The following is a 24,114-nucleotide window of genomic DNA, read 5'->3' as shown; positions in this document are numbered from 1 at the left end:
GATTGCCACTCTCGTGCGCTTCCTACAGTGCCACGTGAGCTACAGAAGCCCCGCAGCTCGTTGCGGCGAGACAACTTGTTACTCACGGGGTAGCTTCAAAACTCTTGACAGAAACTTTACTTCGTATACACAAGGCGCAATAGCTCGGGCAGCGCACAAATATTGCGAATAACAGCTTTACTACCATTCCTGCGACTGCTTGTTCCCTATGTCTTAGCGTTATCTCGGTCGTCACAGCCTTCGCTGTGAAGACATGTGCATGTGCCACGAAGGGAACAGTACGAAACTACGAGCACTTTATATACCCCTGCGACAAACTAACTCATCGGTAGGACTATCGCGTCGCACACTCAGTTGGCTCTGTCCAGGAGCCTAATCGCCCTTTCTCATAGGGGCAATCGAAGGCTTAATAACACTGCTGCATTTCATTAGCGTACTCAGCACCGATATTTTCGCGCATGCGTCCTTTGGTCCCTTCGCTGCTCACCTTTCGTATATATACGCTCATATGCGCTATCTGCAGTGACGGCCAAGCAAGTTTTCTTAGGCTGTGTTCACGTTAACCGGACGCTAAAGCTTGTCCATTGTGCATACGAGTTTGGTGCAAGCGAACCATCGACAAGGTTCTCTTGTGTCAATTTTTAAGTTTTGGTTTTGCTGTGTATTTGTAATGTATCAATTGATCTTTAAGAGCTGTAGTATAACTGCTGTAGGACGTAGCGTTGCAATCTGTGCCCATGGGGTGTGCACTGACGTCATCGAGGTCGGCATAGCCAGCATGGTGAAAATCTGCGCTTTATCTCGATTCGGCTTATTACTAGTAGCGCTGTGGAAGCTGTGAATAGGAAATATGGCGTAGATGACGTCAGGCGAGTGCTCGCTGTACACCAGCTGTACCTTATGCGGTCCGGCCGTGGCGGTACACTGCATATACGGTGTAATCATACTTGTTTTATAGATTGTTTTAAAAGTTATGTGTGGCAGATAGCATAATTCTAGTCTTTGAGGTGTACTATTCAAAGAGGCCGACATAACTAGCACAAAAAATTGAAACACGTCATCAACCTATTGACAGAAATTTATTTTTTAACTTCTGAATTCATTATTTTACGTACATATTGCAATTTACGAATTGTTGCCGGTGAGCTTGCAAGGCATGGGTACAAATTTGGAACAAATTTGGAGAATTGCATGGGTTTCTAGATATGCGCGTTGAAACTAGCGGTAAAAATGGACTCTTGTTCAACCTTACTTTTTTTAACAAAACGCCCTTTTATGCATTGAAGCACAAAAGTAACTGGAAAGCACATGTAATTTGTGGCACACTTTGGCGATGAGTATCTCGAAATTGGTGTCATCCTGAAAATTAATTCTAAGGCAATAGGCCGTGCCAACTTACCCGCTGTCACTCGTGAAATGCAATGTGTGCCTTAAATGAGAAAGCTAATTAGTGTTTTTGATTTAGTTGAGTATGTTTTTATTTCTCGTGCAAGTAATGTCCACCTCTTTGAATAATCCAGCTCAAGGACTAGAAGCATGCTATTTGCAGTACAGTTGATTTTAGGAAATCCTATAGAACGTGAAAATTATCAACCGGTAGATGCCACGAACCAATTAATGACGGTGCGGCAAAGGATGCGCCGCTCTTGTACCACCGGAAGTCGAGCGTTCAAAACGCGTTACCCCCGCTGACCATTGGTGCCCCAATTGAAAGTTCAGGTACCCTAAAACATACGTTGGTATGCTTTGAGCGCTTGTAAAGACCGTTTGCGGCATGTTCATCATTAATGTTCCTACAGGCAATGCCATAATTTTCTTGTTGTGCATAATAGACTAAAGCGAGTTAAGGTATCCCAGGAATTTCGATGTTTTTGCGGTGAATATTGCGAAATTGATCGTCAACGTATCAAACAAAACGAACTGCAACATGATCGAAACGTTGGCCGGTTGCTATACTTATTTGTCCTGCAGCGTGACAGAACGAGTCGACATAATAGTGTACTATACTTGCACGTTTGCGAACCTTCATGTTCTGTACCAATTATACTCAACAAGTTATTAATGAAAGATCGGTTGCGAGTAACTCAGTGTCCGGTCAGTCCGCTGCGCATTCGCATCAATATAAGAATCTAGCGACAACGAGTTTCGAGCCTGCGATTCTCGATTCAAAGTCAGGTATCTTAGTCACTGCGCTAGTCATATCTTTTTTTTTTCTTTCTTACATGGTGTTTATTACATTAACATGTAATGCAATAAAACATGCACAAATTGTACATAGTCCTAGAAGGAAGGACGGAAAATAAGAGGTGAAAGGCAGAGAGGTTAACCAGTTTAAGTTAACCAGGTCATTGTCGGCTACTCTGCACAGGGGGATGGGGTAAGGGCAGAAAAGATTAGAAAACAAGAGAAGATTAAAGAAAAAGAAAAGAAAAGGGAACGCATCAGCTCGCACATTCTATAGTTTGTCACTAAGTCCTGTTCTGTTAAAAAGGCGTTCTAGCGCTTTTAAAGCAGCTCGTGCCGACGTCAGCTGGGACCAGGGACCAAGAATTCTGGCTTCCGTAAGGGGATGGCTGTCAATCTTGTTGAGCCTGGTGCTGAGGACTTTCCTTTGTGCACTAAAACGACGACGACAATCACACAGAAGATGTGCTATCGTCTCTTTGCACCCGCAAGTTTCACAATCTGGACTTGTAGCCATTCCGATAAGGTAGGAGTACGCGTTGGTAAAAGCTACTCCAAGCCATAGGCGACAACTGAGAGTTACCTCCCGTCGTGGTAAGCCATGTGGAAGGCGGAGCTTCAGCTCAGGATCCAGGGAACAGATGCGCTGGTTTTTAAAGTCTGTTGAATTCCAGTGGGCTAACGTAAGCTCGCTAGCAAGCGCACGGAGCTCCAAGGAAGCGGTGTTTTGTTTCGTAAGCAATTACTTCTCCATTTATGCGTATAACATATGAAGTCATTGTACTGCGCGGAAATGCGACTAATTGGCACTTTTCGGAGGATAGTTCTAGGCCTTTCATACACAAATAAGACAACGTTTAGGTGACCGACTTCTGCAGTCTCACTCGTATCTGCGGATGAGTTACGCCGGACGCCCATCATCTGCGTAGATGAATATATGGACCGTCCTTAGCAATGATCCAACAAGACCTAGCAGTGCTACGTTGAAGAGCGTCGGTCTTAACACTCCGCCTTGTGGCAGAACTTTGCTGGTGACATGGTGGGATGTCATTCCATCTTCTGTAAGTACGAAGAAGGATCTATCCTCCAAATAGCTGTGAATCCAGCGCAGTGCACGGCCACCAATGCCCACATCGGTCAAAGCATCGAGGATTGCTTGGTGCGCTACATCATCATATGCGCCTTTCACATCAAGAAACATCGATCGCCACCGTTAATCGTCATAGTCATAGAATGGCGGGCCCAATGACAATCACACACAGAACTGTTCATATTTGAAGTGGTAATGCTGGTTCCGTTTTAGAAGGGTGGTGAGGATAAGCACCTCACCAGAATGCGGCACCAGTTCGGTTGAATACCAAGTCCATCATAAACATATTGTAACGGAATAGTATTTGCCATGATGAAGAGGCGAGCAGTGTGAAGACGACGACGACGATTAGCTAGTGCGGGCTGCTACCTTTTGGCCAAGTGCGGCGCATTTGCTTGTAAATATACTTGTATATAGCTTTTCGTCTACGTCTTCCTACGTAACAATATTTTACGTACACAGTCATCTGGATGAAATTCGCCCTTGCATATGTGAAACTGGTTCCGCGTTGCGGTCCATCATTCGCGCATTTAACAAACTGTGCATTCCCACGAGGAAAAACATGTCGAAAGGTACATTATCAGAAGTCGGCAGTAGGTATCGCAAGGTCTGAGGGCTGATTTCAAATCATTTCTTTAGAATCCATTGGAGGAGAGAGAGAGAAATACAAGAGGAAAGGCAGAGGTTTAACCAGACGCATGTCCGGCTTGCTACCCTGCGCTGGGGGAAGGGGGTATAGGGATGAAAAAAGAAAGGAGAGAGAGATAGCACAGTTTCACGCACATTTGAAGCTTCGCACCGAGTCTGCACATGGTCGCCAAGACCTGTCGACTTGAGGTATTGTAGCAGGACATGTAGCAGGAGAAAGGAAGCAGGACGACAATGGGCCCTCGGGTCGCTCTATATGGCCGGGCACATTTGTGCTTCGGCGATCCCTATGGCCCAGCCCACTGTCCGAAGCTGTAGCTCTGATTGCGAGCTGCGCAACCTGGGCGAATTTTTAAAAGACGCATCATCGTCGCAAAGTGATGCCAATTAGGTGATGGAGATGGCATTAAAACCGCAAAAGTGGTTGATAGTCTTGTGGTACATAGCACCTGTGTCGCGTGTCCGCGTTATGACCTTCCGATGGATAACATGTTCGACAGCGTTTGACGTCATGGTATTTCCTGTTTGAGCCCGCCATTCACAATTAATAGTTATCATACCCACGATCCAAGTGTGCGCTCAATTTTTTTTTTGCCCGCAGTAGATCCTAATGCCGCTCAGCATGCGGAAAGCGCCGTAACGCAACAGATGTGGGTCTCCCACAGACCTCCGGTATCAGTATAATACGGAAAGAACTTTGTGGAGGAAAAGTTTTCTAATTTGACTCTTTCACTGGTCGTGAATATTGTTCTAGACATCGCCTACCCGTCGTTTTACCTCGGCCCTTCCACGTTCTTGTGTTTTCTCACCGATCAACTTGCTTGGCCTTCGATATCGGGGAATGAATGTACAGCCATCAATACCTACATGTCGCCTTTTTTAACACAGAAGCGGCTCACAATGTAAGTGGTTTAAATTGGCGTGGCTTCAGATGATATATGCCAGAATTCCGGGGTTTTCATTCGGGCACAGCTCGTATACGTTGAAACGGTTGAAATACTCATTGGATGCGCACGAACACGTTAGCACACCTAAAAACGTCGGCATAAAAACAATTACCACCCTTTCGGCGCCTTGTGAGGACTGAAACTGTCATTGACGCTCACGAACACACGAATGCGTAAGACGCTCCTATAAATCATTTTCGACTCCTCATCGCACCATTGGCGATCAGCATTGATGACGCCGTGGCTAGAAGAATCTTAGTTCCACTTTCGATATGACTAAAGATCGCCCGTCGGCACCTGGTTTAGCTTTGTTTCGCTAGTAGCGCAAAATGGGGGACCACCCGTTAAGTGTAAACCTGCTTGTGGCTACTTTCGCTTTTCCTGTAGCACTCAGTAGCCTCAGCTTCTGTGGTGACTTAGTTTGACTCACAAATCGAATATCTCTATATATTTGTTTCTCCTGGACTGAGTACGCCGCCCCCCTGGATACGACCACCGTCGTCTGCTCTTTAATAAAAGTTTATTTTCTCTCTCTCTCTCTCTCTCATTTTGTTTAGCGTAGGCAGTTTCTGTGACTCTTGCAATGCTTATAAGCACCCTCGACAATTGACTATTCACGTGCACCAGAAGGCTTTAATCTGCGGAGTTGGTGCATATGTACATTTCACGGCGCAGCGATCACCGTCATTCCGACTGCACTGTCCATCAACGTCAATGTGGACAGAGTGCTCCAGGACGACGCACTATCCGACGTCATCGCCAACGCTGCCGGCGTCGAGTTCACTAGAAACTTCTACATATGGAACTCGTCGTGGTGGTTCTGGCCCGAGTTCTACGCCGGACGCATCATAGGCCTGGGCAAGGAACTCCGACAGTTCGGCGGCTGTGCCTTCGAGATCGGCGACGCGGCAGGCGCCACGTGTGACATGGACCACGTGGTGCTCAAGCTACGCTACCGCTGGCGCGTGGGAGTCAAGGACCCGAGCCTAGAAAAGAACCGCCAGCAGAGCCATCCGCTGCATGTCATCGACGCAGGATCCATGACGGCTACCATGGCCGGAGGACCGATTCAGATGACGCTGCAGAAAGATTTTGGTGAGTGTTCCACTTCCAATCGCGCTACGTTTCGCGGGTGCACAAAACTCTTGCGTAACCTTCTTGTTGGCATCAGGCGCCTGGAGTCCTCAACCGGCTGGAGGTAGCGTATGCTTCCGAAGTAGTGGAAAACTTACACACGTAGTTCTAGTGGCGTTGTAACAGGTGCCCGTATTTTTTGGCATTTTCGTGCACAAAGGCTTATAGAGTACCTCATCTGTCAGTGACGATAGTACGTTTCTCGATGCGTGGAGCGTGTATGCCTACACTGGAGCAGTGACGTTGCGATTAATTTATGCGCAAGGTTTCAACAACTGAAGCGACGCCATCCCTCAAGGAGACGGTCACTGCCGGCCTTTACACTGCCACGATAAACTCTTTTGTTACACGATGACAGCTACCACCATCCAATGAATGAAAGACCATATTCCTCTTTTGTTAGCTTCTCTGTGCAGAGAACAGATAATATATTTTTCAACACAAGTTATGAAAGAGCCTTCCATGGACTCGTTGTCCTTTTTGATCGCGAAAGCATTATATGCCCCAAGGCGCAAAAATCTGTCGGCTTGACCGAAATATGGTGCCAAAAATGGTCGACGCCGCAAAGAGTAAAAACTTCAAAAATTGCTCGGTTTAACGTCACATTTCTCGGGGAGTTTCCTATGCACAAAGTAAATTAATGGCTCTGAAAAGAAAATCTGGTACGTTTCTGTCTGGGTGGGAAAAGAACCCAGGCCTCCGGAGTGCTAGACATGAACGCTTCCCCGACGCCATGGCCGCTCCACGGTTCAGGCTTACTAAAGGTGTGCCTAGTGCGTGCGTTCATGAGCGCGTTCATGACTTTCCGAGGTCTACAAAGGGTATGATTTCGGATTCCCACACGTAAGCAGATCTAAGTGTTCGCCGTTTCTTTTTTGGTACACATTAGCACGTTATATATATATATATATATATATATATATATATATATATATATATATTGTAACGAATGGTATACAAGGACTTCTGAGATAACTATTTATTGGGGGCGAACTTGTGCCCGGCAAGTAAATAAATTAAATAGCTGCAGCGTTTCAAGCAGGAGATCAAGAAGCCTCTTTGTCACGAGCGGCGCTTCACTTCCTCTTCTTTTTGACAACGGTCACATATATCCGAGTGCGTGCGGCCAATGCACGTGCCATTACGTCTTCGTCTTTTTTGTTCTTACTAATACGCCGTTGTCCTCTTGGAGGGCGCACGAACCTGCGCGCGTTATTTAAAGACCGTTTTTGTCTTGCGTCAATATATATGTATATTATGGGCTGCACCATGAAATAACGCCCTCTAAAAGAACTTTGATGCAGCATTATACCCCCTCGCCAAGATAAAAGCAAAGGCCACATACAGACCGTCGGCCGTGCACTGCAAGCAGCTTAGAATATTAACGCGAAAGCATTGCTTGGCTAGGTTGGTCAAAGCGCGCACCCAGCTGCCGTCCACAAAAGGCGTCCACAAAAGCCGTGTCTGGAAAGCACGTGACCTCTCCCAGCGGAACTGACGCCGGTGCCGTTGCTGGGGGGGGTTGCTGCGGCGGCTCCAACCACATGCAGTCGCGGCCGCATTTCCTGGCTAGGTAGACATCAAAGGAAACGTGGATGTCGCCCGATGACCAGCGCGAAATCAAGGAATACAAGTTTGTGAGTGCTGTGCAACGAGAAGGCAATTTACGCCAGGAACAATGAGCAGCTCAAACCGATGGACTGCGGGGACTGCTTCGGGTTGGACGGTGAGTTCGAAGACACCGGTGCGGTGGTGGTGTGCGTGTACGTGGCGCCCGGCAAGTCGCAGAAGGAAGCGGCGGGTTTCATCAGAAAGAACATTCACCCTGCGCTGTGTGGGCGTAAAGCCTTGGTGGTAGGGCACTTCAATCGGAACGCGCCAGCTAGCCCATCGTTCCTCGCCGTCATGAGTGCCGAGTTCAGTCTCACATCGAAGATGCCCATTAAGGCCATCACCAAGTCGAGATGTACGTGCATCGATCTCGCATTCACCAACGTCACATACATGGTGCGAGATGTGATGTATGTTCTCACCTACTACTCGAATCGCAAGGCGATGATAGTGCCTATGTACACCGACGCAAGTACGCCGTCACCGGAACTACAAGAGGATCGGTGACGACACCGGATACTGTTAAATGTCGGCACCCACAATGCCGTGGCGGTCGTACTACTTCCATATACCCGACACCTGTGATGCATACTGCCTGGACTACGAAATAGAAAAGGACATGTAAAGTGGGGTCGACACCAATTTGATTGCACCAAATCATGTACATAAACCCAATTCAGACTGTAACATTACGTTATTCTTTATAACAGAACTCGGCAACACCACTGTGCAGCACACCTCCGTAACAACAAACTAGCCAAAAGAAGTGCTTTCGAGTTCTCATAAGAATATGCTTAGGGATCCTCTGCAACTTTTGCACGTTGCTTTCCTCTCTAAGAGAATGCATGCTCATTCTAGGGACGAACCGCCTCCTGAAAACACGCACAGCCGAGCTCAGAAATCCAAGTTTGCGTTTGACATGATTTTGTTAAGATGAATGGATGGATGAGAAACTTTATTAGGGTCCTTTAGGGCGCGCGATAACGCGCAGCGAGCATCGGAACATACATTGGAAAAATTATGTCTGAACTCATCTCATGATGAATGGCGAGAGAGAGAGAGAGACAAAACTTTATTTTGATGACGCACGGAGAAGCGTCGATGACTGGCGATGATAGTGCGATTAGCAATCGGTCAACGTAGTGACAGACCATATTCCCGAAGTTCCGTTTATTCAGTACATGTAGCGGTAATTGAGACTTTCGTTTATTCGGCTATATGCCACGTACTCCGATATCATCCCACTTTGATATGGCGCTCACTTGTCAAGGTCGCCCATGCATGAGCATGGAGACATGATGACTGTATACATATGCCGCCGTCGCAGTGACGATGGAATGACGAGGAAGGAAGCATATCGACGGACCGATAAAGGCGTTTAATGAAGACAGCATGACGATAATGAGATGTCCATTCTTAAATTATGACGATTGTATAAGGACGACAACGTGGTGACGACGGTATGACAATAGAATGAAGAAGCGCGAATGACGACGATGCAGACAGCATGACGACGACTGTATGTCAACGGATCATGATAGCATCTGTGTGACGACGCATTGACAACGGCGGTATAATCACGATCGAATGACAACATGATTACGATAGAATGAGGAACAAGGAATGACTTCGGTGGATCGACGAAGGTGGTATGACGACAATGGGATGACGATACAGAAGTGATGATGATGGAGTCAGTTTGAGAGTGTAGAAGTTGAGGCCTTAATTTGCTGCGATATGTGTAGTCTTCTTCGTACTGGATGGAGCGGTAGTGGCGCCGAGGTCATACAGCAATGCGCACGGGGGCCGTCAGGGAAATTATGTTGAAGGCCATGACGGCGTCTCCCGAGCCAGTGCGCAGATGAAATTACAAGGCACGCGTGTAAATTGCGTTTCGTTGAAGTCAGCCGTGGCTGCGGGTCTTTAACTTAAGGAGGAAGGAAATTCCATTGGACGCGGCTTTTCAACCCATGTTTCTGCAGAATACCATAAACCGGTAACTATATTTGCGATAGCAATTGGATAGACACTTCAACCGGATTTCTGCCGTCGCCGTCGTCGCCATGAGGTTCCGTATAGATTCCGAGGGCGATAAAATCGTCGCAAGGCGCCGTATGCGCAAGTGAAAGCCCGCGGGGGACGCGCGTTATCACGGAGAGCCAACGCACGGCGGAAAGCAAACGCGACTGTCGCGCGAAAGGCCATGGGGGTATAGGGGGGAGGAAGGCGGGGCGACGCTGTGCTACGGCCCCAAATGCGTATCTTGCAACCGAGCGCAAGGGGAACTGGCAACGCAATCTCCCACGCGAAAGCAAAAAAGCGGTAGGCAGCGCGGGAGGGAGGGAGGGAGGGGGGGGGGAGCAGCTTCTACTCTGCCAACAAATACGCTTGCACTGGCTGTGGTGGCGGTCGCCCGCACCATCTCTTATCTCCACATGGCTCTGACCTTTGTATGCACTGTGCATTCGCCGCTAAGTTTCCGTTGAAGCGATAGACCGCACGATTCTTCGCCCGCTGCAGCGGCTGCGCTTGCTGCCAGTCTTTTGACAGTCGTTGTCTGCGGTCATTCAGTGTGATCTATTCGTGTTTGCGTGTGCGCGATGACACCACGCTTGGCAATTCAGTTAGAAAGCGAATGTGTCCAAGTTTATGCAGCCGATAAAACCACTATCCCTACTCCGAATAGCTCTCTACCAATTTGCTATTGCAATTGATGCTTCGCCTTTCGGGCGAAACTGCGATATTTTTGCTCAAGCGGGCAATACGGATGGCAACCGGCAGCGAGTAAATGGAAACGCTTGCGGGGTTTGACGAAATGAGTGTTGCTCCCGTAGCAGCGCGTGAAAGCAGGCACAGTCAAAGAATGTAGGCGTTTTGGGTGCGGTTGTTTGACCGAGCGAGACCGAGCCTTTAAAAATGACGGCGGATGCTAAGAACTTTCTAAGAATGTGAAGGCGAAAGCCTAGTTGGACCTTCTGTTGATATGCCGTTGAACGTTCTGTTGTATACTTTCTGCTGATGAGCAGTTGAACTTTCTCTTGAACTTTAGCTTCATCCTTAGCCACTTCCTCCCGACGGCGGCTACGACGAACGGCATTTCGAGCTGCTCTACGCTCTTCCGCCGTGGCGTACTTTCTCGGTCTTCTCCGCCCGCGACTATCGCCTGGTGCGTCTTCACCCATAGCGATGTGGAATGAAGCTCTGAGCCCACGCGGTGACGCATACAAGGCGTGCGAGCGCGCTGCTAGCGTGCTGCTGCCGCTTCCAGAACGTTCTACGGGCGCCACCGCTGAATTTCCCTCCTCCTCCCCAGCGCCGATTTGCCCTTTCCCTCAACTCTCCTTGTGCGCTTTGTCACCCTTTCTCAGAACACTCCTCCGGCGCTGCTGTTTCCCTTTCCCGGGGCGCTCCGTTTTTCTGTACCTCACAACGCGACCTTGAAACATCATCAAATAATGGGATGACGACGATTGTGTGATGACAAAGGTGTGACAATGGCTATCAAGAAATCTGTATGACGATGATGGCGTGACAACGGCATCACTTCGAGTTGGATGACGAAGCCGGAATGACGATGATGACACGACCACGACGGTCTGACAATGGAGGCATGATAGCGACTGTCTGATGATGACGGCATGACGGGTGGCACAATCCCGATTGTGTGACGACAGTATGATTACAATCAGGAAGGAACACTGATGTCGATAGAACGACGAAGGGGTAGGCATAAGAGGATGGATGGATGGACTGACTGACTTGACTCAGAACGGCTGAAGTAGGCAAAGAATGCTGTTCGCATTAATAGTTAGTGAACATGCTTCTTACATTGCACTCACTGAACTACCACCCTTATCATGCAAGTAAGCGCCACTGTTTTCCTCTTATCTTAACATCTGCATCGACAAAATTTAACTGCTTAAAGCAAAGAGTTTATCAGCGGTTCAGTTTTCTGCTACTGGCAATACGTAGCATGCCGCTGTGACCTCTCGTACATTATTTTATATATTGCGGCCAATCCTTCTCAAAATTAACTCATTAGTAATTACGCTTGAGATCCCGTAAACGAAGTAACATGCGTGCTGAACTTAACTGAGACTACTAATTTGATCTAGGTCATTGCGTCATCAACGGCGACGAGAAGCACCCCTGAAATGTGTTTCTAATACTCACATCAAATAAAAATCCTAGCATCAACATGCCAATATACCAAATTATTTTATATCATTATTTTTCTGTTTAGGCAAAGAAAAATGGTTTTATTCTAACAAACGTGAGATGTTCCTTTGTCGGGGCAATGGAGATGTTACTTTCAGCATCTGGCCGTGATAACAAAAGAAAATGAAAGCAGTGTTGAAGGGGCTGGGTAAACATTCATGACATACGAGTAGCTAATAAAAACGAAACTATCAGTAGATCGTCTGTGCCCGTGTTGTCTACCGTTATATTCTTGTTGTCTGCGCTGTTTGTTCACTGTGTCTATATTCTCAACAAACTTGCCCAAGTAAGCACTCTTAAAAGAGCCTGTTCCATCATTTGCAGGCTTCCGACTTTCTTGCACCTCTTTGAAGGCAGCATTCTCTAAATACTCAAACACTGCGCCAACGCCTCTCTGCTCTTTTCTGCTCGCAGAAGGCAACTACTTCCGAGCTAAAGAGATCGACTTGGGCGTGATCGAGATCAAGGACGTGGTCTTCAGGAACTCCACCATCACCTGGAAAGGAGAACAAGTCGACACGAACGATGTGGTGTTTCAGTGTAGGCTCCGGGAGCTGCTTGACTACGTGCTCTACAAGTATTTCAAGGACTTGATTTCATGATTTTCGACAAGGCGGTCATGTCTTTGGACCAATAAATGGTTGAATTTTTTTGTTCTCCTTCGACTTTGTTGACCGCAAAGCCCTACAACTTGACCGAATAAATTACTTATGCTCTAAGTATGCTGAATGTCATAGAGAGATGCGTAGAAAGGCAGGGAGGTTAGCCAGAGGTAGTTCCGGTTGGCTACCTTCCACGATGGAGAAGGAGTAGGGTGATAAAGAAGTCACAGGGCCTGCGCGGCACACGCAGCATAGTCGCAGTGTAAGCTGGTTGAGCGGCTCAAGAGTAGGTCCAATTTTGGCACTCCGCACAAAAGGGTCTTCGCGGCTGGCGGTTCGCCTCGTCCGAGGCCGATTGCGCATAATAAGCTTTTAAAATAGTGCTTTATTTTCAACTGAAAATTTATGTTTACACCATTTTGCCAAACACACACACACATATATATATACACATATATATATATATTGCCGCCAGCATACTGAGAACGAAAAGACGCCCGCCGCATCATAGCTGTGTCTCAAAAGAACCGCCACAACATAAGCGTCAGGCAGGGCACCGCAAGGCAACGCTGCGCCGCACGTACCCACACCACGTGCTGACCGACCGGTGGCTCGTGCTCGAGGTTCGGATGAATGGCACGCGACAGGAGGTGAAAAAGAAGAGAACAACGTTCGAAGGAGTGAAGAACAAGGGACGCTTTTGTTTTGAGTCTACAACCTTTAGTTGACGGGCACAAGTTCGCCCAGAATAAATTAGTTTTTGTAGAAACGGCTGTCGTAACTGTTGGTTACATATCTGGTGGAGGTGCGGGGTATGATTCCAAGCCCCACACGCGCCAGGGAAGGTAACCCGGATCCCCGAAGTTTGGAGCCAGCGGAATTAACGCCTGTCCACCAACGGACAAGTCGCCGCATACGAGGTGAGGCCCCCGAGTTTGGTCCTCTCGTCGATTCAGCAAGGGCAGCGGCAGCAGTCAGCCTAGGAGCCAGTGCGATGGCTACTCAAGAGATCCCTCCTCACATCGTCGTTGACTCACCCCTGACGCCAGAATCCTTTCACGGAGACACATTCGAGGATGCCGAGGACTGGCTCGAAAAGTTTGAGCGTGTCGCCAGATGTAACGGTTGGGACGAAACAAAGAAACTCCGGTATGTGTACTTCGCGCTGGAGGAATCTGCACGCACATGGTTTCAAAACCACGAAGCGTCGTTATCATCGTGGAACGACTTCCGACGAGAGCTGCTTGCAACGTACCCGAGCACGGACCGCAGAGAGAGGGCAGAAGCCGCTCTTCAGGCGAGGAACCAGCGGAACAATGAAAGTGTGACCATGTACATTGAAGACATGTCCCACCTCTTCCGCCGAGCCGACCCAAACATGGCTGAGGACAAGAAATTACGGCACCTAATGCGCGGTGTTAAACAGGAGCTGTTTGCAGGCCTGGTACGTAATCCGCCCCGCACTGTAGCCGAATTCCGATCAGAAGCGACGACGATGGAGAAGACGCTGCAGCAGCGTGCAAGACAGTACAATAGAGACGCAAGCGTCGCATTATTTGAAGTTGGGACAGGAGCCCTCCCCAGCAACATCGACGCCCTACGTGAAATGGTGAGGTCTATCGTTAGGGAAGAGCTGCAGAAATTGAAGCTGGTTCAAAGCCCTCCTACGGTGTCATCACTCGCTGATGTCGTACGTGAAGAAGTACGACAAGTAATTTGTGAACCAGAGCCTCAGGTACGGCCCCTAGCACAACCGGAGCGTCAGCCGCGGATATCATACGCCCAAGCTTTACGGCAGGACATTGGACGCGCTGACTCTGCCCGAACTACCGCGACACCCCAGATGCTTCCTCGCAGTATGCCGCCCATGCCGGAAGGAAGACCACGTAAAAGCGATGTATGGCGTACTCCAGACCGGCGTCCCCTCTGCTACCACTGTGGCGAGGCTGGTCACCTGTATCGGGAATGCCAGTATCGCCGAGTGGGACTTCGTGGCTTCTCCGTGAATGCGCCTTGCCCTCGAAACGGTGAGCGCCCTTACGAGATAGAAGCATTTTTATCTACACGCCGAAACATTCCGTACCCCCAGCAACATGAGCCTCGATCGGCAGCGCCTATGCGTTATCGGTCGCCGAGTCCGCGTCCATCCTCCATGTCACCGAGGCGTCGCTCACTAAGTCCTCGACGGGAAAACTAGAGCCAGCGACCTGTGGAGGCAAGGCCGCTGACGCCCAGGAAACCGAAGGCCCTCCATCGCTAACCCGACGAGACGACGGCAGTGACACCGCGACGAACAAATGCAGTGATGGCGACGCAACTTCTGAGTTGCGTGTCATCATCGACGACTTCGAAGTGACTGCGTTGATAGACACTGGTGCTGACTATTCAGTCATTAGTAGTGTACTCGCCAGAAAATTGAAAAAGGTATTGACCCATTGGACCGGATCTCCTATACGTACAGCCGGGGGACACTTAGTCGAGCCTGTAGGAATGTGCACAGCAAGGATCGGAATTAGTGGCTTTATGTACGTCAGCAGCTTTATTGTTCTACCCGAGTGTTCCCGTGATCTGATCCTGGGCATGGACTTTTTGCAAGCAAACGGCGCAATAATCGACTTGCAAGAATCTCGTGTGTTGTTTACTACGGAAAATGCTGTCACCTTTTCTGATGTGGAACAGCCACATGTTGCCTCTCTGCGTATTGTGGATGAACACGTGACGGTGCCGGCAAGGTGTAGTGTGACTGTCATTGTAAGGAGCGACGCATTTCGAGACTATGAGGGACTTGTAGACGGAAATATTGGGCTGCTACTGGAAAAGCAAATATGTGTGGCAAGGGGCCTTGTTCACCTGCGTAACGGATGTGCGGCTGTCCTCTTGACTAACTTTGGCAATGAGGCACAACACGTGGCGAAGGGAACAGTCATAGCATCTCTTCATGGCTATGAACAAGTTACGGATATATCGACTCTCGATACAGCATCACCAGCATCTGGGACTTTAGACAGTGTGCTCGCATCTATCGATATTGACCAAGAGCTGTCATCACCACAAAGACATACGATTGTGAGCTTGGTCAAAGAGTTCGCCGAATGCTTCTCTACTTCATCGAAAGTCCATCGCACTCCCGTTGCAAAGCACCGCATTATAGTCGAAGAACCCGTAAGACCAGTGCACCAACACCCGTACCGAGTGGCTCCAAAAGAAAGGGAAGCGATAAGAAGTCAAGTACAGGAAATGCTCAAGGACGACGTCATACAGCCATCCAATAGCCCGTGGGCATCTCCGGTAGTTCTGGTCAAAAAGAAGGATAACACCCTACGTTTTTGTGTAGACTACAGGAAACTCAACCTCGTCACGAAGCGGGATGTTTATCCACTCCCACGCATCGACGACACCTTGGACAAACTACGCGATGCTCACTTCTTCTCTTCTTTGGATCTTAAAAGCGGGTACTGGCAAATAGAAGTGGACGAGCGAGATCGCGAAAAAACGGCATTTGTGACACCGGATGGTTTATATGAGTTTAAGGTGCTTCCATTTGGTCTGTGTTCTGCGCCCGCCACTTTCCAGCGGATGATGGACACTGTTCTTTCCGGACTGAAATGGCAGTCCTGCCTCGTTTACCTTGATGATGTGGTGGTCTTCTCCACTACATTCGAGCAGCACGTGCAGCGGCTGAGGGCAGTTCTGGATGCCATTCGCACGGCGGGATTGACCATAAAACCCGAAAAATGTCACTTCGGTTTTCGCGAACTCCGCTTTCTCGGACACATTGTCAGTGCTCAAGGCGTCCGCCCTGATCCTGAGAAGATCACGGCAGTAGAAAAGTTTCCGAAGCCAAGAGATAAGAAAGCTATCAGGCGTTTCCTGGGACTGTGTGCCTACTACAGGCGTTTCGTAGAAAACTTTTCTAAAATTGCCGAACCACTCACGCGGCTTACAAAAGAAGATGTCCCTTTCATGTGGCAGAAAGAACAAGAAGACGCCTTCTCTGAGCTACGACGACGTCTGCAGAGTCCTCCCATACTTGCCCATTTTGATGAAGATGCCGAAACAGACATCCACACCGACGCGAGTAACGTTGGTCTCGGCGCCATACTTATTCAGTGGCAGAATGGAGAAGAAAAAGTCATTGCGTACGCAAGCCGTACTCTATCGAAAGCTGAAACAAATTACTCAGCTACAGAAAAGGAATGCCTGGCGGTTATATGGGCCATCAGCAAGTTCCGGCCATACTTGTACGGCAGACCGTTCCGAGCCATCAGCGACCACCATTCATTGTGCTGGCTGGCGAACCTCAAGGACCCTTCTGGAAGACTCGCTAGGTGGAGCTTGCGTTTACAGGAATATGACATCACGGTTGTTTACAAGTCCGGTCTCAAGCACAATGATGCTGATTGCTTATCACGTGCACCGATCGAATCTACTGCTGCTGAATACGAGCAAGATTTCCCGTTTCTTGGGGCTGTGAACACGTCGGAAATGGCTCATCATCAGCGTTCTGACCCGGAATTACTCCTGCTCATCCAGCACCTGGAGGGTCGGCAAGTAAAAGTTCCACGAGTTTTTGTCCGCGGATTGTGTTCGTATGTCCTCAAGAACAACGTCCTCTACAAAAGAAACTTCGAGCCCAGTGGCGAGACGTTTCTACTTCTCGTACCATCATCGCTACGACCTGAGATCTTAGAAGCTTGCCATGATGACCCTTCAGCTGGTCACTTGGGCGTTAGTAGGACTGTGGCAAGAATCCGCCAAAAATATTACTGGCCGAAGTTGATGAATTCAGTGCAGCACTATGTAAAATCGTGCCGAGATTGTCAAAGGCGCAAAACACCGCCACTCAAACCAGCAGGCCTTCTGCAACCAATACAGCCACCAGCAGTACCATTTGAACAGATCGGAGTAGATTTACTTGGGCCATTTCCCGTTTCGTCCTCAGGAAAGCGATGGATTGTGGTAGCGACCGATTACCTCACCCGGTATGCCGAGACTTCTTCTATCACAACAGCAACCGCCATTGAAGTGGCTCAGTTTTTCGTCACACACATCGTATTGCGACACGGCGCGCCTAAGGTTGTCATAACAGACAAGGGAACAGCTTTTATGGCCCGTTTGATGCAGTCTGTTATGAAACTAACGCATACTGATCATAGGAAAACCACAGCATACCATCCGCAAACAAATGGCCTGACTGAACGGCTCAATAGAACGCTCGCTGACATGATCTCGATGTACGTGGACATAGAGCATCGAACATGGGACAGTATTCTACCATACGCTACCTTTGCGTATAATACTGCAGTACAAGAGACGACACAGTTTACGCCATTTGAACTTGTTTACGGCCGGACCGTAACAACGACACTGGACGCGATGTTACCTGTGAATAACAGCAGCGAAGACGACCCTGACGTTAGTCAATACATAGAAAGGGCTGAAGAGGCACGACAGTTGGCGAGGCACCGCATCGTCCAACAGCAGCACGTCGACGCAAACCGATACAACCTAAGGCGAAGAGAGGTGCAGTACTACCCTGGAGACAAAGTGTGGGTATGGACGCCTATACGTACACCCGGTCTTTCGGAAAAGTTACTGCGCCGTTATTTTGGCCCCTATAAAGTACTTCGCCGGCTAAGTCCCTTAAACTACGAGGTAACTCCCGAAGGTCAAGTGCGCTCCACACGACGCAGGACTCGTCCAGAGGTCGTACACGTAGTACGAATGAAGCCTTACTACGAAAGGCATTGAATAACAGAATTTGCAGATGTGCCCAAGAATACCACCGGCCGTCCCTCAGCTTTGTTCTTTTAAAACTGTCGGCCTGTCTAGGCCTTTTCTACGCATCGGGACGATGCTTCTTCGGAGGGGGACTAATGCCGCCAGCATACTGAGAACGAAAAGACGCCCGCCGCATCATAGCTGTGTCTCAAAAGAACCGCCACAACATAAGCGTCAGGCAGGGCACCGCAAGGCAACGCTGCGCCGCACGTACCCACACCACGTGCTGACCGACCGGTGGCTCGTGCTCGAGGTTCGGATGAATGGCACGCGACAGGAGGTGAAAAAGAAGAGAACAACGTTCGAAGGAGTGAAGAACAAGGGACGCTTTTGTTTTGAGTCTACAACCTTTAGTTGACGGGCACAAGTTCGCCCAGAATAAATTAGTTTTTGTAGAAACGGCTGTCGTAACTGTTGGTTACAATATATATATATATATACACATATACATATACATACAATTTATATATATATAAATTTGAGGCATGGATTATACAACGGGACGTCTTCAATTTTGCTGTCCTTGTCAAATTCGTATTCTGCTAGCGATCACGCGTTCGCTATGCGGACGCTGGCGGCCGCCCCATTTTTCTCGCATACCTAATTCTTCTACGAGGAAACTGACACACAAACCCCTTTTCCAGCATTTATACCAGACCTGCGCGCGTCGGGGAAATAGCAAACAATATTTATTAATACCTCAAAGGTCCCAACAGGACATTACATGAGGGGCGGACACGGAGAAGGCGGAAATGATGATGATGACATCACAAAAAATGTCACAGTTTCGCCCTAAAGGCGAAGCAATGAATGCGATAGCAACACAGCAATGTCATACGATGTAAGGTGAGCGGCTTTGGTAGCAATATGAATTGTAGTAAACATGAGCTGATTAAGTAAGCAGGTGTGCTGCGGCGTAAGTAGACCGACATGAAGAGAGACTCGATGACCACGAGAAGGCGCGTGTGAAACGGTGGTGTTGATGAGAAGCGCTTCCCGTGGGCAGCGCGCGTGCTAAGGGACACACCTGTAGCGCTGCACTGCCGATCCGGGCAGCATTACATGTGTAGCATGCGTTGGAAAATGTGGCCCGACTATTACTAACTGAATGAACAAGCGTGGTGTGAGCGCGCACAAACAGGAATAGATCACACTGAATGACTGCAGACAACGACTGTCAAAACGCTGGCAGCAAGCAGCGGGCGAAGGTACGTGCGGTCTATCGCTTCAACGGAAACTGAGCGTGCATAAAGGTCAGAGCCGTGTGGAGATAAGAGACGGTGCGGCGAGCGACGAGCGCGGTTGCTGGCAGAGGAAAAGTGCGCCCCCCCCCCCCCCCCCCCCCGCTCCTTCCGGCGCTGGCTGCCCGCTTCCTTGATTGCGCGTGGGAGAGATAAGAGACCGTGCGGTCGAGCGACGAGCGCGGTTGTTGGCACAGTAGAAGTGCCCCCCCCCCCCCCCCCCCCCGCTCCCTCCGGCGCTCGCTTCCCGCTTCGTTGCTTGTGCGTGGCAGATTGAGTGCGTTCGCTCTCCGTGATAGCGCGCGTCCCCGCACGCTTCCGCTCGGGCATACGGCACGCGGTGAAGATTTTATCTATACGGAACCTCACGGCGACGGCGACGACGACGGCGACGACGACGGCGACGGCGACGCCGACGGCAGAAATCCGGTTGAAGTGTCCATATAATTGCTATCGCAATAAAATGAGTCAGCACTCGATGGTAGATCTAGGGTGCGATCTTGTACGCGTTCCAAAATGGAACGGAGGCGGTCCGTTCCATCGAGCCGCACACGATTGGTCAATTTGATCGTCATGGTTCAAATTGACTAATCGTGTGCGGCTCACGGTTCAAATTGACCAATCGTGTGCGGCTCGATGGAACGGACCGCCTCCGTTCCATTTTGGAACGCGTACAAGATCGCGCCCCTAAAGCGCGCTGTATCGCAGATGAGTGCAGTTTGTATAGGAAAGCCCTTCCAGTCTCGGGCAGTTCGCACGAAGAATGACTGCAGGAACGTAGTTGTGAGGGCTCGTGGCGGGATTACTGAGTTCGGATGGCCTGTTCGAAGAACACGATGAGCCAGCTGGATCAGCTTGCTATCACGAGGTATGGAATAAAAAATTGAATTTGAATAACATAAGAAAAAAAAGCTGCTAGGGCCTTCACATTTAAATATAAGACCACCTATATTGCTCCTGGAAAAACGTCGTTCCAGCCATGCATTTCAGTTTAAAAGTGAAGCCGACTTTAAGGGGATCTGTGTATACGCTTGGTCTTTGTAAGCTGGCTTTCCCACGTTCAGTGTTGCAGTGAATGAAGCCTACTTGCTGTATGCGAACGATGCGATGTGAACGGGGTCCCGATAACGCTCTCGCGTTCTACACTTAAAGGCGAAGCTTAAGCGTCCTCCAATTTTTTCTTATGTTTTAGTTCCTTTGGTGCGCCCATGACTCTTGACGGCAGGTGCCAAACGTAGTTTTAGCCAGGTGAACTGCTGTTTTTACCACTGTCTTCTAAATGTAACTGGTATCTCAGCAACATGAAGCTACGTAAGAAAATTTTATGATTGATATCGTGTCATTTTACGCACGCTTCTTGTTGGTGGATATTTAGCAGGGACAATGATCGAAGAAAACAATATTAGAGTGAAATGAACCAGGTTTATTAACTGCGTGGCGCGAAGAATGACCAATGTATTTCTAGGTAATTAAATGAAAGGGTATATATATATATATATATATATATATATATATATATATATATATATATATATATATATATATATTAGTAGGGTAAAAAAATGTCACAGTTTCGCCCTAAGGGCGAAGCAATGAATGCGATAGCAACACAGCAATGTCATACGAAGTAAGGTGAGCGGCTTTGGTAGCAATATGAATTGTAGTAAACATGAGCTGATTAAGTAAACAGGTGTGCTGCGGCGTAAGTAGACCGACATGAAGAGAGACTCGATGACCACGAGAAGGCGCGTGTGAAACGGTGGTGTTGATGAGAAGCGCTTCCTGTGGGCAGCGCGTGCGAAGGGACACACCTGTAGCGCTGCACTGCCGATCCGGGCAGCATTGCATGTGTAGCGTGCGTTGGAAAATGTGACCCGACTATTACTAACTGAATGAACAATCGTTGTCTGCAGTCATTCAGTGACTGCAGACAACGATTGTTCATTCAGTGACTGCAGACAACGACTGTCAAAACGCTGGCAGCAAGCATACGCCGCTGCGGGCGAAGGTACGTGCGGTCTATCGCTTCAACGGAAACTGAGCGGCGAATGCACGGCGCATAAAGGTCAGAGCCGTGTGGAGATAAGAGACGGTGCGGACGAGCGACGAGCGCGGTTGTTGGCGGAGTAAAAGTACGCCCCCCCCCCCCCCCCCCTCCCGCTCTTTCCGGCGCTGGCTTCCTGCTTCCTTGTTTGCGCGTGGGAGATTGAGTGCGTTCGCTCTCCGGGATAGCGCGCGTCCCCGCACGCTTCCGCTCGGGCATACGGCGCGCGGCGAAGATTTTATCTATAGGGAACCTCACGGTGACGGCGACGGCGACGACGACGGCGACGCCGACGGCAGAAATTCGGTTGAAGTGTCCATATAATTGCTAACGCAATAAAACAAATATTCTAAATGCACTAATTGAAGAAGTGAGAAGTCCCGACCGGAATAAGCACGCGTGTTTGCAGTAACAAACGCACTTATTAGCGAAAACTGCACATAAAACTCTCATTCGTAGAAATAATATGCGTTGATGGCTCAGTGGCTGTATCGGTCAACAGTGGGCGAACGAAGGACGCCTCAGCCGACGCCTTCTACAACGGGATTTCTCTTCGACGGGACAAATGCTTTCTTTGGCAGCGTTTATATAGCGAATTCTCGCTCCGGGGGCAAGGAGATTAAGCTAGTACGAAAGAATAAGGTGAGAGATGGGTAATAAAAGCGGAAACGTTAAAAAGAATCAGTAGCCCCTCCCCTTTCGAGAAAATGGGGGTAAGCGAAGCTTGTCGTGTGTGTCATCGGTGTTCCTTCGAACGAATTGCACTGACGAGTACCACGTTGGGCTCGAACCACAACCGGTCACACGCACTGCAGCTGGCTCTGAAGTTCCGGTTGAGAAACTCGCGTTGAAACCTGGTCGTCCCACCGGCACGACGTTGCCGAGGCGTGCACCACCATTGTCGGGTTCCTGGAGGGCTAGAAGACGTTGACGTTTCGCCTCAACTCGGGGTCCGCGGCTCTTCGCTGACGTTTCGCCTGGGCTCCGGAAGCCCTCACGCTAGAATCGGCACGTCGACGACGAGCCGTTTCTCGAGCGCGTTCATTCTGGATGGATTTACATGAAATTTCTTCAAATATAAATCTGTCCGTTACGTAAGACAATGAATGGCTCATACCCTCGTATACGCGGACTCCCCATTACGACGACAGAAGTGAAATTCTAGGCTGGAATGATTAGGCGGAAACGCAGCCAGCTGTGCATGGAACCAGACGACGACGACGAACGCGGGAGCAGTGGCACGAGTGCGTGCCGACCACCTATGCAGCTCTGAGAGCGGTCGGTCGGTCGGTCGGTCGGTCGGTCGGTCGGTCGGTCGGTCCAGTCAAAAAAACTTTATGGAAAGACCCTACGAGTTTGTGGGACGGGCAAATGGTCCCACCTAGGTGGCGGCCACCAGTTGAATCCTGGCGGCTTCCTTGGGCCGCTGGACAGCCCAAAGTTGATCAAGGGCAGAGCTGAGCAGCAGTCTCCCAGCGCACGCGGAGGCGATCGCGAGAGGCTGCATCCCCATGATTGTTTGTTATGCCTCGACATTCCCATAGCTGGTTTTATTTAGCGTTACATCGCTGGAGCAGCCTAGCGTATACAAGCTTCGCTTGAAAAATTGAATATTTAGCCGGAAGGCCAAGCACAGAAAGCGTGGCGCTCGAGCGACTCGCATGGTGTTCTAATGCGCGGCGGTGATAGTGTGATGCAGCTGCAAAGGCGACTGCTTCTGCATGAGCAGGAACTGTACCATGGCAGATGCTAAGCACGTTGCAACGTTGGCGTGATGAGAAACGCCTTCAGCGGCGTAACCGGCTTCGCACATCGATGGCGCACGTGGTGAGAACGAAGGAAAATTGTCGGCTTTTTACAGTGCCGAAAAAAAAATTGCGTAAATTTAGCATTAAGTTTCCTGTCCGTTCGGCTCAGACCAGTGTATGCACCACCGTCTTGTATGAGCACAGCTGGGATACTACTCTGGACGTTGTCGATTTCCGCCATATTGTCAAATTCTGTAATGGCCGCATTTTTGAGCCAATCGGAGAGGCCGTATACAGCAGCCTTCTCAACCAATTGGAGCTGTCAAATTGCTGAAATCGACAATATGGTGGAATCTGTCAACGTCTAGAATAGCACCCCTGCTCAGCAGGAACGCTGGTGTGTGCGCACAATGCTCGTATATATACCAGCATTGGAAGCCAGAACGCTGCAGCGCCGGCTCCGGCAGAGCCGACTGACCGGAGCGCGACGGTACCCGTACTTGGCTTCGTCGCTTTTGCAGCCAAACGCGCTGCGTTTCTCTGGAAGCCTGGCTCTTTTTTTTTACAGCACTGGATAAGTATCTGTCTGTTAAGGTCTAACGATCTCCTTTCCAAAATGATGTGTGCTTTGCTCGTCAGCCTGATAACAACTGCAGATGGCAAATACACGTGTCAGCAATAGATACCAAGTTGTTCTCATGATTTCGCGTCTTTAGTACAGTGCTTGCAAGCTTCGCAAGACGTGTCGCCTAAAAAGAAAGTGTATGAACATGGGTTTCTTATGACACTTGTCATAAGATTTCTGCGGAATGCCTCTGTTGTTGGGATCCCTCTGAACCTGTACTTGTTCACTTCCTGATGCACTA

The 24,114-nt window shown here is 49.2% G+C and overlaps 1 protein-coding gene across 4 annotated transcripts in view; it reads left to right on the top strand.

Annotated features, from left to right (window-relative positions):
- LOC119441168 (uncharacterized) overlaps nt 1–24,114 on the top strand; it is a 43,139-nt gene that overhangs the window by 10,662 nt on the left and 8,363 nt on the right. For 2 of the 4 annotated variants that reach the window (XM_049661880.1, XM_037705838.2), the window contains exons 3-4: nt 5,545–5,964; nt 12,247–12,479. The exons of the other annotated variants lie outside the window; for them this stretch is intronic. In XM_049661880.1, coding sequence (XP_049517837.1) covers nt 5,545–5,964; nt 12,247–12,434 — 608 coding nt within the window. In that variant the 3' untranslated portion in view covers nt 12,435–12,479. Of the gene's footprint in view, nt 1–5,544; nt 5,965–12,246; nt 12,480–24,114 lie in introns of those variants that run through there. 4 annotated transcript variants of the gene reach the window in all.

This window comes from Dermacentor silvarum, chromosome 2 (assembly GCF_013339745.2).
Source record: "Dermacentor silvarum isolate Dsil-2018 chromosome 2, BIME_Dsil_1.4, whole genome shotgun sequence".
Taxonomy (NCBI): Eukaryota; Metazoa; Arthropoda; class Arachnida; order Ixodida; family Ixodidae; genus Dermacentor; species Dermacentor silvarum.
This window is presented reverse-complemented; position numbering and strand designations above follow the sequence as displayed.